Source organism: Tupaia chinensis, unplaced genomic scaffold (assembly GCF_000334495.1).
Source record: "Tupaia chinensis unplaced genomic scaffold, TupChi_1.0 Scaffold000346_1, whole genome shotgun sequence".
In the NCBI taxonomy this organism is placed as follows: Eukaryota; Metazoa; Chordata; class Mammalia; order Scandentia; family Tupaiidae; genus Tupaia; species Tupaia belangeri.
In genome coordinates, this window is record NW_006159840.1 from 6,670,608 (window position 1) to 6,684,505 (window position 13,898).

Sequence of the window (13,898 nt, forward strand, 5' to 3'; positions counted from 1 at the left end):
CAGGGGGGATGGTCACGCCGCAATCCCTTCTCCTCCATTCTCCTCTCAGGATCTTGGGCATGCACGCACACGCGCCCAGTGTGAGTTTTAAGCCACCGGGTCCGGGACACGAACCGCGGTCGACTTCGTGGGAGTCCAGCGACATAGCCATTATGCTAACTGCTGGTTCCCAGGGAACAGTTCTTTGAAATAATATTTTTATGAGAGTCTTAGAACATGAGGTCATGTTCAACTGAGAGTGGTTTTAAGCATTTGATTATACCTACAATGAAAAGTCTTACTCTAAAGGAAGGGCTTAAGTGGTGCTGTTACTGAGGGCACTGAGCTAAAGCTCCACGCCCGTCAGAAGCTGCAGTGCCCGCGTGCGGCTCCGTGGTGCCCACGTGCGGCTCCATGGTGTCCACGTGCAACTCCGTGGTGCCCGCGTACGGCTCCGTGGTGCCCGCGTGAAGCTCCGTGGTGCCTGCATGCAGCTCCACAGTGCCCGCGTGAGGCTCCACAGTGCTCGCGTGCAGCTCCGTGGTGCCCACGTGTGGTTCCACAGTGCCCGTGTGAGGCTCCACAGTGCTCGCGTGCAGCTCCACGGTGCCCGCGTGAGGCTCCACAGTGCTCGCGTGCAGCTATGTGGTGCCTGCGTGTGGCTCCACAGTGCCCGTGTGCAACTCCGTGGTGCCCGTGTGCAGCTCCGTGGGCCTGCCTAAGACTATGGGACAAGGTGTTCAACAAGTGGGACCCCAGCTCTGCCCCACGGCGACCACAGGCAGCAGAGGAGCAGGGCCTATGACGATTCCCCCGACCCCTCCCCAGTCACCCAGGCCACGTTGACGGGGCTCCAGCCTGGCCAGAGCAGCCGGAGCCCAGCCGGTGCCAGCAGCAGAGTCTGGGCCTGCGGCCGCACCTGCAGGGGGCCAGCCCTTACCTTTCAGGGTGGCTTTCTTGAGGACCTTCATGGCGTAGAGCTGCCCGGCATCAGAGCCCCGGGTCTTCCTCACCAGGAACACCTGGTGGAGAGAGCAGAGACACTGGCAGGAGCCCTCGGGCTCAGGGCATGGCCGGTGGTCAGGGCATTTCTGACTCAATGACAGCACTAGGAAAGCTGAGAACGCTGGCCCCTCTGGGCCGCCAGGAAGACTCCGTCTGGCACACAGCTGGGGACATTGTGACATGTCTGTGAAGGGTCACCGCGTGCTCTTGACCAGTGGCTTTCTACATGATGGCAGAACTGACACCACCCCCTTCTCTGGGAAGACCCGGTGTTTAGGAGAACTGGCGACGTCCCAACGTTTTCAGGGAGGTTACTGGCTTATCTAACACCCTCTGTAAATCTTTTCTCCCCCTTGCTACACAGCACGGGCATTTGCTGGAGAGACAGAGGGAGGGAAGTGAGAAATCACCTTTGGGAGGATGACCACTCTGCAGTCTCCTGCAGGGACTTTCGGCACACGCCTGCACGCACTGCTGTGGTTTTAAAGCTGCCGGGTCCGGGACTCGAACCACACAGTTTAAGTGGGATCCAGCCGCCCCAACCACCGTGCTACCTAACTGGCCGTCCCCTGTAGGTCCTCAGGGCCAGTCTACTGCGAGTGATTTTTACTGTTAATCACAGGAAACAGGCCCTGTCTCGTGCCCAGTGTGAGATAAGCCAGTTTCTTGTACTGCACCTTCCTCACCGGAATCTTAGCTGTGAGCAGCTTTGGTTCATAGGCAGAGGGAATTTCTTTCTTTCCTTTTCTTTTGAGAGTTTTTTTTTTTTTTGCTATAGGGCGCGTACACTAGCCAGAAAGAGACAGAGAGACAGAAAGCGAGAAATCACCCCCTGGGGGGGATGGCCACGCTGCAATCCCTTCTCCTCCATGCTCCTCTTGGGATCTTTGGCACGCGCACACACGTGCCAGGCGTGAGGTTAAGTCACCGGGTCCGGGACTCGAACCACGTTCAACTACATGGGAGTCCAGCGACATAGCCATTACACCAACTGCTGGTCCCATTGCTTGCTTGCTTGCTTGCTTTCTTTCTTTCTTTCTTTCTTTCTTTCTTTTTCATTAATTTACTTTACATTCCTTCGCTATCCTCATACACTGACCATTGTCACAGCATATAAGATGTGATTTCCCATCCAGAACACACTGCATAGTGGCTTAATCATACATGTTATCATCAGTAAATAACTTTCCATTTCTCGTTTCATATATTCATATGCATATGTATTTCCCCCATCTCTCACCCTCTGCCATTTCCCGCCCTTCTCCCACAGTCTCTGGTGTCTATAATTGCTTTCCAGTCTTTTTCTTCCCTGTCCCCCCCCCACATTTCATTGATTCACAAGATATCTTAATTAATCTAACTACTTTCCACAGCAAGTTCAGCCGATATATCCCTATCGGTGAACACACATCTGACTTGAGGCGTGAAGCTCTGGGTGGAATGAATAGACTACGAAGTAGCACCTGGCTGAGGCTAAACAGCTTACTGAGGCCATTAAATAGGTATTTTTAAATATATTTTTTAATTTCAAGAGAAGCAGTTTTAGCGTTAATAAATCAAAATTTTAAAAAATGCTAAGAGAGCTTTGCTTAGAACTTAAAGCCAGGAAACAGGTTAGGATTCTGTTCAAATAGTAGGTGCATAAACCTATCGGCAGCTCAAGACAGGACACAAATCCTTAAATCAGGAAAACAAAGCCTAGAAGAAAATCAGTACTGTTTTAGTCAAAAGTCGTAAGATTCTATTGCACCAGTTCGGTCCCATGTACTTTATCTTCTGTTGTGCTCCGGTCTTCCTGTTTAAGTTTCGGAAGATAACATTCAGCTCCAGACCTGGCACTAGCATTAAGTAGGCCATTTTCTGATTTGTTATTGAACTCTTATTTCTCTGTGTCTGTATTTAGTTTTCCTGGTATAGGACTCCCTTCAAAACTTCTTGCAGAGCTGGGAACCAGCAGTTAGCGTAATGGCTATGTCGCTGGACTCCCACGTAGTCGACCGTGGTTCGTGTCCTGGACCTGGTGGCTTAAAACTCACGCTGGGCGCGTGTGCGTGCGTGCCCAAGATCCCGAGAGGAGAATGGAGGAGAAGGGATTGCGGCGTGACCATCCCCCCTGGGGGGTGATTTCTCGCTTTCTGTCTCTATGTCTCTCTCTGTCTGTCTGGCGAGCGCACGCGCCCTACAGTGAAAATCTCTCAAAAAAAAAAAAAAAGAAAAACTTCTTGGAGAGCTGGTCTGGGGTGGGTAAATTCTTTCAGGTTTTGTTTATCTGAGAATGCTCTTGACTTCTCTTCCCATATAAAGGAAAATCTTGCTGGGTACAGTACTCTTGGTTGAAACTGTTTAACCCTTTGAATACATTTTCCCATCCTTTCCTCGCTCGCATTGTTTCCGATGAGAGGTCACTGTTAGCCTGATGGGTATCCTTTGTAGGTAACTTGCCATTTCTCTCTTGCCAACTTCAGTATTTTTTGTCTGTGGTTTTGGTCAGTGTGTCTTGGAGAAGACCGTCTTGGGTTGATTCTATGTGGGGTCCTTTGTATTTCTCAGAATGGGATCTTTGAGTGCCTCTCTAGGTTTGGAAGGTTTCCTTCCAGGATTTCATGGAATAGCTGATCACTGCCCTTAACAGTTCTTCACCTTCTGAGATACCCATTATCCAGATGTTTGGACAGTTAATGGTATCTAGTGTTTCTTGTATATTATTCTCATTTTGGAGAGGCTATTTTCTCAGTCTTTGTGGTGGATTTTTCTAGGCCAGAGTTCCTGTCTTTCACATTTGAGATCTGATCTTCTGCATGGTCTAGTCTGCTTTTAATACTCTCACGGGAGGTTTTGATTTCCCGTATTACAGCTTTCATCTCTAACAGCCGTTTGACTCTTTTTTATGGTGTGTATTTCCTCTTTCGGATCGTGCAAGAACTTCCTCACCTCCCTTAAAGAGCCACACGGATGTTTGACAAGTCCCTGACATGTCATAAAGGAAAACAAGAAAGAAAAGGTAATCTAGAGGTGGAGTTTAAAATTGTCTTAATGATTTTCTTACAGTATACGTATTTTTTAATTGCCAGAGGGAGAGGGAGTGCATTCTCACATTCTCACCAGGGAGAAAGAGAGACAAAGTCCCCCCCTCATGGAGTGTGGCTTCATTGCAATCCCTTCTCCGTTTCCGTCAGGATTTGGGGCACCCCCACATACCTGGCATGTTTTTAAAGCCTCTGGTGCCGGGATTTGAACCACAGTCAGCCATGGGGATCCAACTCCCTTAATCGCTATGCTACAAAGCTGGCCCCAGAGGTTTTGTTTTAATAAGGAAAGTGAGGGGGAGTGGGGAAAGAAGGAAAGGCAGACACAGAGATGGGTATTTCTACAGGGCCTCACAGAGCCGCACCTTCCTGCCCCAGCCGCCGGTGAGCTGCGGACCCAGACCTGTGGACCACGCCCGGCGCACTCACGTTGGCCTGGGAACGGAAGCGTGGCCTCCAGGGGAAATGGACTTACTTCCTTTAAAGTATTTCCAGGAGATGTGAAACGGCGCGGCTCGGGAGCAGCCCCGTGAGTTTCTCCCCGCTGTGTGGGCAGAGGTGCCTGCTGTGCGGAGACGCCCACTGTCTACCCCGAAGACTCCACCCAGACCCAGTGAAGGACCAGCCGCTACAAGTGCAGCATGGACGGTCTAGCACAGGTGAACTCCCCGTGGCCAGTCCGGCCACTATCTCAGAGCCGCCGGGGCCACACGCCCCGACGTGCACGAGCATGGGGTGCAGTCAGTGTGCAGACGCGGCCGGGGGCGGTGGCTCTGCCTGCTCTCGGCCAGCGCCGAGAGACGGGAGTGGGAGCCAGCCCAGCACAGGACCCCACGGCAGGCTGGGGTGAGGCAGACCAGCGGAGACCCTCAGGCGGGCTGAGACGGTTCTGCATGCATGTGGATTCCTGGAGGCTCAATGTCACTGCCCTGTTGGGGCCACAAGCCCTGGCAGTGTCAGCTGCTCCTGACTGGCATGGCCCCGCTCCTAAAGATCACCTCGCCAACCCCAGCCCTCCCTAGATGGGGACATCTCGTGTCCATGGGGACTGCCTATATGCCTCTGCCCAGGCAGATCTGAGGGTGCAGGGGGCAGCCCGGCCCAGCCGTTCCACACCAGGCTGCCTCCAGGAATGAGGGAGGCTCCGGGACCACCACGATTAGAAATGGGTCCCCCTTCTCCCAGGGCTTTGGGTTCCACCTTCACTGAGAATCAACACTTGTCCTGGGGAAGATAAGGAGTGGTCTGAGTATGTGTGCACACTGGCGTGTGTGCGCTCACAGCCGGTGCACACCGGCCCACCCTGCAGAGCCCGCAGCGCTCACCTGGGGCGCGGGTGCCCAGAACCGACCCCGCCGCCGCCTCCTCACCAGGCTCCGCAACAGCGAAGGGCGGACGGTGAATGAGTTCAAAGAACAGGGAAATCCACCTCCCTGAAGTCTGAACGGGACACCCGCCTGCGTGGGACACCCGTCTGCGTGGGACACCCGCCTGCGTGGGTTAGCTTCACGGAGAGTCTGTGTGGGACGCGCTGCTCTGCGGCACTTCGGGGGTTAACCATACGAGGGCCAGGGCTGGGCGGTGGCAAGTGGTGAAGTGTGGCACTTGGCTGACCCAGGGGACCTCCCTGAGGGCACTGGGCATGTGGGGTCACCTGGGGCCTGGCCAGGGTGGCTCAGGTCACCAGGACCCTGTGGAGGGCACGCTTCCTCGCTCTGTCCCCCTCCCTGACTTTCCTGACCACGGAGGAGATAAATAAACTTAAAAGATGCTTGATGTCATGGCTAAGGATTTACACATACCTGTTTTTATTTAAAAACATTTTTAAATGCACGTATTTCCTGTGAGAGACGGACAGACACAGGGAAAGGGAGTGGCCACCAGCAGGGTCTTCACAGAGATCCACCCCTGTGCACACGCGTGTGTCCGTGTGTGTATGCGCAGGGCCCAGGAGGAGACCCAGGCCTTACACGGCTTCAGCACTGCGGAGCCTGCGTCCTGCCGGGCCACTGCAGCCAGCTGCTGTCTGCCTGCTTCGTGCTCTTGAAAAGATCAGGCACGCCCCGCCTGTGGGTGCTTACCCGGCTCCCACCTGGGTGGGCACGGTGGGCCGCAGCGGGGCAGGGGGTGCCTTGCCGGCCGGCAGGGGCCCCAGCAGGAGGTAAGTCCAGCTGGACTTAATGATCAATGGCCGACCCTCACGCTCCCCTGCCGACCCACACCGTGACCCGAGCACGTCTTTGTCCGGGTCACCTGTCAGTCCTCTGGCAGCCGGTCTGCGTGTGGTGAGGTGTGTTTTGGACCAACGCTGTGGGCTCAGGGGGCCTAGTCTGAGCCTTGGTTTGATGAGCTTCCTGGCTTCGCTCGGAGCTGCCCCTCCAGGGGCTCGGCAAGCTGCACACGGACACGTTGGTGAGGGACAGCCATCACTCCGTGCTGCCCCAAATGGCCCGGAGGCGGGTCCACAGCCACTACCTCGTCTTGGCGACACTTCCGTTCTCTGAGCTGGGATGCAGCCGTGGGCCTGCAGAGTCCTCCAAGCACAGGGCGACCGAGGGGGGTCCCACTCCCCTCAGACACACGAAGCCCGTCCTCAGGATGCCACCAGTTCAGACGCAGGACAGCAAGGCACGTCGGGGTGTTGGCTTGCTGACCTCGTAGGGGCCCGACCCTTCTCTGCACTCCCAGGGAGCACGCAGTCTGGCTGCCCCATCCCTGGAATGCTCACGGCCACACTGCATGGCCTCTCCAGTTCCATGTCTGAGCCGCTTCCTTGGGAGGCTGAGGCTGTCGTGGTTGTGTGTCCTTCCCTGCATCCAAGCCCACCCCGCACTGCCCCCTCCACACGGCGCATACCCTGTGGCTTCGCTTTGCAGAACGGAGCTCAGACATGAGGAGGACAGACGTGTGTCCAGGATGTGGAGATCAGAGGCTCCGGTGTGGCCCTCCCTCCGCTGTCCGAGCTGCTCCCAGGGACGATCTTGTCACGGCCGAGGATAGCGTCAGTGGGGTGTGATGAGTCATTCAGGTGTCCCTGAGCAGTCTGGATGGAGCCAGGCGCGGCACCAGGACAGCCACCGCAGACCACGTCCCTCGGTCTGCGTCTCCAGCGTGTTTGGCATCAGGTGGAAGGGAGGAGCAGAGGGGCTGTCTATGGCAGGCAGCTAGGAGCCCTGCTCACGGGTTGGACCCCGGCAGGCCTGCCAGGGCCCGAGCCCTGCTCCCGGGAGCCGAGTCGGCGGGAATTGCTTCCTGCAGGACGCGGACGCCCTCCCTGCCCAGGGCCCTGTGAGGACCACTGTCTGTGGTTTGGGGAGCACCATGAGGAGGATGGACGCCCCCTGCTGGCCCTCAGTGCTGCTCTCATAACCCTCCTAGCTGAGGACGGGCGTGCACTTGCATGTGTCTCTGGACCCCGCTGGCTCCAAGCTCTCCACGGGGAACTGCTGACGCAGCTTTTCCAGAAGACACCTCCTTTTCAGGCTCCTGCTTGGTCAGTCCGTGTAGGGGCCCTGGACCTCATCCCGTGCCACCGCGCCTGGCCTGGCACCCCAGCCTGCACACAGTGGCCTCCACAGGTCGGGGGTGGGCAGAGCGGCCCCTCCTCCTCCTGTTCCTCCTGCTTCCTGTCACACCCGGAGCTCCCTTGACTCCACAGAGCTGTACCGTGAGCACCATGGGCGGCGGGCCAGGGAGAGTGGTGTGAGGTCACCCTTCCGGGGTCAGCAAGACACCACCGTTTTGCTTAGTGTTTTCTGAAGAATGTTGTTTCTACAAAAACTAAAATTTGAAATCTGAATGAGAATATTGGAGAGCCTTTTGTGCTCTCATCAGTACTGCCCTGCTGTCTGCGGAGGACACTTTCGAGGGAACCTCGGGGTCAGTCCTGTGGCTGCCCAGACACTCGGAGCCCTGGGCCACAGGTCTTTCCCCTGAGTTCGAAAGGCACATCCCATCCCCGCATCCTCCCCAACACTCAAGAGCTTCCAGCTCCAGACCAGCTGGGAGTATCTCTGATGGACTCGGGCCACCCCCTGCAGCCAGGTAGGCGGGGCCATCCCCAGGAGACACTCTCAGCAGGCAGGCAGGTGGGGCCATCCCTGGGGGACACTCCCAGCAGGCAGGTGGGGCCATTCCTGGGGGTCAGGCAGGCAGGTGGGGCCATCCCTGGGGGACACTCCCAGCAGGCAGGTGGGGCCATTCCTGGGGGTCAGGCAGGCAGGTGGGGCCATCCCTGGGGGACACTCCCAGCAGGCAGGTGGGGCCATTCCTGGGGGTCAGGCAGGCAGGTGGGGCCATCCCTGGGGGACACTCCCAGCAGGCAGGTGGGGCCATTCCTGGGGGTCAGGCAGGCAGGTGGGGCCATCCCTGGGGGACACTCCCAGCAGGCAGGTGGGGCCATTCCTGGGGGTCAGGCAGGCAGGTGGGGCCATCCCTGGGGGACACTCCCAGCAGGCAGGTGGGGCCATTCCTGGGGGTCAGGCAGGCAGGTGGGGCCATCCCTGGGGGACACTCCCAGCAGGCAGGTGGGGCCATTCCTGGGGGTCAGGCAGGCAGGTGGGGCCATCCCTGGGGGACACTCCCAGCAGGCAGGTGGGGCCATTCCTGGGGGTCAGGCAGGCAGGTGGGGCCATCCCTGGGGGACACTCCCAGCAGGCAGGTGGGGCCATTCCTGGGGGTCAGGCAGGCAGGTGGGGCCATCCCTGGGGGACACTCCCAGCAGGCAGGTGGGGCCATTCCTGGGGGTCAGGCAGGCAGGTGGGGCCATCCCTGGGGGACACTCCCAGCAGGCAGGTGGGGCCATTCCTGGGGGTCAGGCAGGCAGGTGGGGCCATCCCTGGGGGACACTCCCAGCAGACCTCCCAGCTGGCAGGTGGCGCCCTTCCTGGGGGTCAGGCAGGCAGGTGGGGCCATCCCTGGGGGACACTCCCAGCAGGCAGGCAGGTGGGGCCACCCCTGGGGACCACTCCCAGCAGGCAGACAGGCGGGACCAGCCCCTGGGGCCACTCCAGCTGCCTTTACTCAGACAGGGGGACTCCACCGACCAGACGCTGGCATGGCATGAGTTCGAATTCGCTCCCCAGGGACAGCATGCAGGCAGCGCCTGTGAAAGGTCTGTTTCCACGTCGCCGGGGCAGAGGCTGACTGAGCCCCTCCCTCACTTATCCCGTGTTTCTAAGGTACGGTAAGACTGTGGTCATGCAACATTCAACCGGCCCTGCCTCCTACGTTCCTAGCAGTGGCTTCTGACATCAGGAGAGGCTGGCACCCTCACTTCTTGCTTCATAAACACCATGGGAGCCGTGCTCCAGGGCCACGGTGTAGGCCCCGATGGCTGGGCATGGTCATCGTACGCTTCCCCTCGTCTGTGTGCATGTCGGCGTGGGCACGTGCTCCTGAAGGCATCCCACTGGGACGAGGGGGGAAGACGTCCTACCTGACGAGCATGACAAGAGGGAGACTGCAGCCGCAGCCAGGCGGCCTGTAACAGGTTACCCCAACACAAGCACGGAAAATCCAGCCTGTCAGCCGCTGGGGCCAGACTTCACGAGGAGGGGCGAGGTTTGTGGCGGCCCGTGCCACGCAGAGCGAGGTCCCTCAGAGCTGGCGCCGGTCAGGCTCTTATGCTCTGCAGGGGAGCTGTCCAGGCCGGCCCCATCCCTTCTTACGGTTAGCCCAGGGGCGCAGAGAAACGAGGGGAAGCTGCTCTGACCGCCGGTGGCATCCGAGTGGCGCTAACGGAAGGCCAGCAGTTCTCACTCCTGAGAGGGATCGCTTTTACTGCGGAGCCTCAAAGGTGAAGAGGAGACGGGAATGAACAGCTCTAGCGCATGAGTAACCACTGAGACACTGCTCTGTGGAACCCGCCTCAGCTAATCCATGCACGAACCACACGCAATACCCATTTCATGGACAAAGAAACTGAAGCCGTGGGAGGCAAGACAGCAGCACGGGGAGCGGGGGAGCCAGGGTGTCAGCCCAGACCCACCTCCTCCGCGAGCCGCGTCTGCTCCTCTCCTGACACGTCTTCCTTTCTGAAAAGCAGCCGTTGATGGCGCTCGCAGACACGCTGGCTTGAGTTCAACGGCCTGCTTGCCTTGGCAATGACCCCAAGGCCTGCGAAGCCATCAGGAGAGGGAATGAGCTGTGCGTGTGTGCATGTGTGTATGTGTGCGCGTGTGTGTGTGCACGTGTGTGTGTGCACGCACGTGTGGGGGGGCAGCGTCAGGGTGCAGGTGGTCCTCGCCACACAGCGCTGTGGGGACGGAGCCCGCTGTGCAGTGAGGCCGTGTTCACATGGGGCCTGCCTGTCGCTGTCCCCAGGTCAGGCCCGGCCCAGGCTCCTCGGTGCTCAGGACGGAGCCGCACCTGGAGCCGAAGCCCCACTCACCTTCCCGTAGGAGCCTTGTCCTAAGACTTTCAGCAGCTCGAACTGGGACGGGTCCGCCTTCTCGAACCCTTCCTTCACATGGTGGCTGATGTCGATCTCCTTCACGATGCCTTCCTCCTGCGACAGAGTGAGAGCGACAGCACGCGGTGAGCACAGCAAGGCTCCCTGTGTCAACCCAGCGCTCCCGCCCTGCCGCGGCCACGGGTGGACGTCAACATTGGGACGTCAGAGCTTTCCGCTGCGCCTGGCTACGTGCCCCGAGCTCGCCTGCCGGCCGCGTGGGACTTTCACTGTATCTGTTCCCTGCGCACTTCCGTCCCTCACTCTCAGCACCTGGAGGACACGTCACTGCACCCACCGCGCCCACCCTGCTTCGCGGCCATTTGGGCGAGCGTTTTGGCAGGGAGAGTGAAGCAGCTCGGGAATGAGACGACCTGCGAGCGTCCTTGTCTTACATCTGCACGCTGTGCTGCGGAGGGCCTGGCGGTCCCCGCAGGAGGAAGGAGTTGGAAATGCAGACAGTTACTCTTCTTCACGGTCCCTGGTGTTTCAGCACAGAGAGTGCCAAGAACCCTTCACCACCACCCGACAGACAGTGTTTCAGGACGCAGTCAGAGAAGATTTCGACAGGCTGGCAAGGCGGTTTCTTTGTAGGAAAAAGAGCCCTTCGCCTTTAAGTTAAAACATGACAGAAACCACTACGCCTGTCATGAGAGACCTTCCTGCCCTCAAGGACAAATGCTTGACTTGAAAGGGGCGGCCAATCGCCAGGCCGGCCGCTGGGAATGCAACGGGGCGGTCGGTGCTCTTCCCAACCTGAGAGCCCAACGGCCCGGCTCTCCCCGGCATGTCTCCGAGGGTCTCCCTCCACTCCTGCCAGAGCCCGACCGCCATCCCTTCTGCGGCCCTGCCTTTGGGCGAGGTGCGAAAGCATCACTACAGGCTGGCTGTGGAGCGCACCTGCAACAGCTCCCGGGACACGCGGGCACGGCCCACTCTGGCACCAGGGCTTCCGGTGTGCCACCGCCTCCAACCCCATGGAGCCCCGCGGGTGGCGATTCTCCTGGGGTGTGGCAGCACAGCAGAGGTGAGAGAGCTGGGTTTCCAGTTAGCGACCAACGCGAAGCCGTGTTCTTCTCTCTGTTTTAGTCTAAGAGTAGATACTTCCAGATGTTACCATGATGGGCACAGATGGCACAGTGGTTAAGGTGTCGGACTCCCACACGGCCGACTGTGGTTCCAGTCCCGGACTTGGAGGCTTGAAAATCGTGCTGGGCATGTCTGCCCCAAATGCCAGGTGGAGAATGGAGAAGGGATTGTGGCATCTCTCCCGGGACAAGATTTCTCACTTTCCCTCTCTTTCTCTCTACGTGTTTCTGAAAAGTGCGCACACCCTATAGCAAAAATCTCTCTTTAAAAATGTGATTGTGATTGTAGTAATTGATGTGGAGCCGTGTGAAACATTTGGTGTCTCAGAAGTTACTTACACATTTTATTATTTACTGAGGTCAGAGAGAGAAACGGGCCGTGGGCCCTGCCATGCCGCTTGTATGGCTGCATGGAAAACTGCACTCAGAGCGCCGCTGGAGAGGACTCCCCGCCCAGAACACCCAGAGAGAGCCCAAGTCCAAAACCCGCGTGCGGCCCCTGCATGCTCTGCCTTTCCCTGCCGCAGGCCTGCACCAGGGAGGAGGACACGGGCACCAGTCTGTCCTATAAGTAAGAATGAAGGCCTCTCTGCCCGCAGGACACTACCCCGGCCCTGGGTGCCGAGTGCCCTCTGTGTCCAGCGCGGCGCTGAGGCTGCGGCAGCCCGAGTCCCACCAAGGCAGCTCGGCCCCACGTGGTGCTGGGGGAAGGCAGCACCTCCGTGAGAGGGAGCAGGCGCCGGGCACAGCTCTCTGTGCCCTCACTGGGGTCACGTGAACATGACAGTCACACTGCTGAACACGGAGCAAAATCCAACACTGCCCCAAAGCACAGGGTGGGGAGACCCCGGTCCGCGGGCCTGTGCTGTGGAAGGGCTTAACCACGAGTTACTCTTACGAGTCGCAAAAACGAGACATACTTGTCTGGGAACATCTTGTCCCAGGGTTCTTGGCGCCCTTGGTGCCTGTGTGCTGAGAATCACCCAGAACTTGAAGTGCAGATGGCAGGCCCTGGGGCGGCCACGTGGTCTGGGCTCTCTGGGGGCCGTGGCTCAGCCTCTGCCACTCTGACAACCCAGCTCTCAGCACCTCCCGAACCTACTGTCGGAGCCACCCAGATCTTTCAGGCTGCCAAACTCAGCATGGAGTTTCAGCCCTCCCCAGCACAGTGCACCTGTCACCCTCAACTCCTTGACACAGACGCCCACGGATTCCAGACCCTCGCATTCCCTGAGCCCGCCCACTGATCACCTGCCCCCTTCTGGGGTCCTCCCTTCTCTCCCCTCCGCCATCATCACCTGGCCCTGTGCTCAGTCCCCGCCTCTGGTCCCCACGGAAGCAGCCCCGGAACCTCCGCGTCTGGGGCTTGATGTCGTCATTTAAACACCGGTAAGTCAGACTTCAGTCTCCTGTGGGACCTCCCCAGCCTTCCAGTACCGGCTCATCACAGGCAAGTGCCCTGCGTGTGTGCCTGTGTGCACGCATGAAGTCAGCCTGTGGAGGCCTGTGTGAGTGTGTGAGAGGTGTGAGGGCGCCAGGGCTTGTTCCCATGTGGGGTACAGCCCCCAGAGCAGGCTGAGAGACAGAGAGAGGGAAAGTGAGAACTCACGCCCTGGGAGGGTGGTCCCGTTGCAGTACCTCCTCCATGCTCCTCTTGGGATTTGGGGCATGTACACATGTCAGGAGTGGTTTTTTCCCCCACAGGATTTTTTGCTATAAGGTGCATGTGCTCACCAGAGAGACACAGGGAGGGAGAGACAGAGAGGGAGAAATCACCCCCAGGAGGGATGGCCACGCCACATTCCCTTCCTCCAGTCACCTCTTGGGATTTTGGGCACACACGTACACACGACCGGCATGAGTTTTAAGCCATTGGGTCCAGGACTCAAGCCACGATCGACTACTTGGGAGTTGAGTGACATAACCACTATGCCATGTCCTGGTCCACACTGGGAGGGATTTTTAAGCCACTGCCTTCCGGACTGGAGATGCGCAATTAGCCGCATGGGGCCCACTGCCTTCACCTCCGTGCCACCTGCTGTCCTCTTGCTGCTTAGATCCAGCGAAGTAGACCAGAGCACAAGAGTGGGCCCTGAAGTGACGGCCACACGAGGGGCAAGGTGGGCTTCGGTCACCGCAGAGAGGAGCCCACCGATGCGACCAGGCGCAGAGTGTGAGCGGGCTCAGACTAAGGTGGGCAAGAAGCAGCACCGCGGGAGTGGTGTCGGGGGAAGAAGCAACAGGAAACGAGGGAACAAGTCATTCGCTCTTTCTGCCCAAACGCGAGCCACCTGCCCACCTTCCTCCACTGAATAGCCCTGGCTAAAGCAGGACGGCTTCCCAGGTAGA

General features: G+C 58.5%; 1 protein-coding gene across 3 annotated transcripts in view; it reads right to left on the bottom strand.

Annotated features, from left to right (window-relative positions):
• Positions 1-13,898, bottom strand: part of RPS6KA2 (ribosomal protein S6 kinase A2) — a 336,349-nt gene that overhangs the window by 77,169 nt on the left and 245,282 nt on the right. For all 3 annotated transcript variants that reach the window (XM_006152264.1, XM_027773360.1, XM_006152266.1), the window contains 2 exons: positions 10,402-10,518; positions 920-1,001 (listed from right to left, as the gene is read on the bottom strand). In XM_006152264.1, the coding sequence (XP_006152326.1) occupies positions 920-1,001; positions 10,402-10,518 (199 nt within the window). The remainder of the gene's footprint in view (positions 1-919; positions 1,002-10,401; positions 10,519-13,898) is intronic.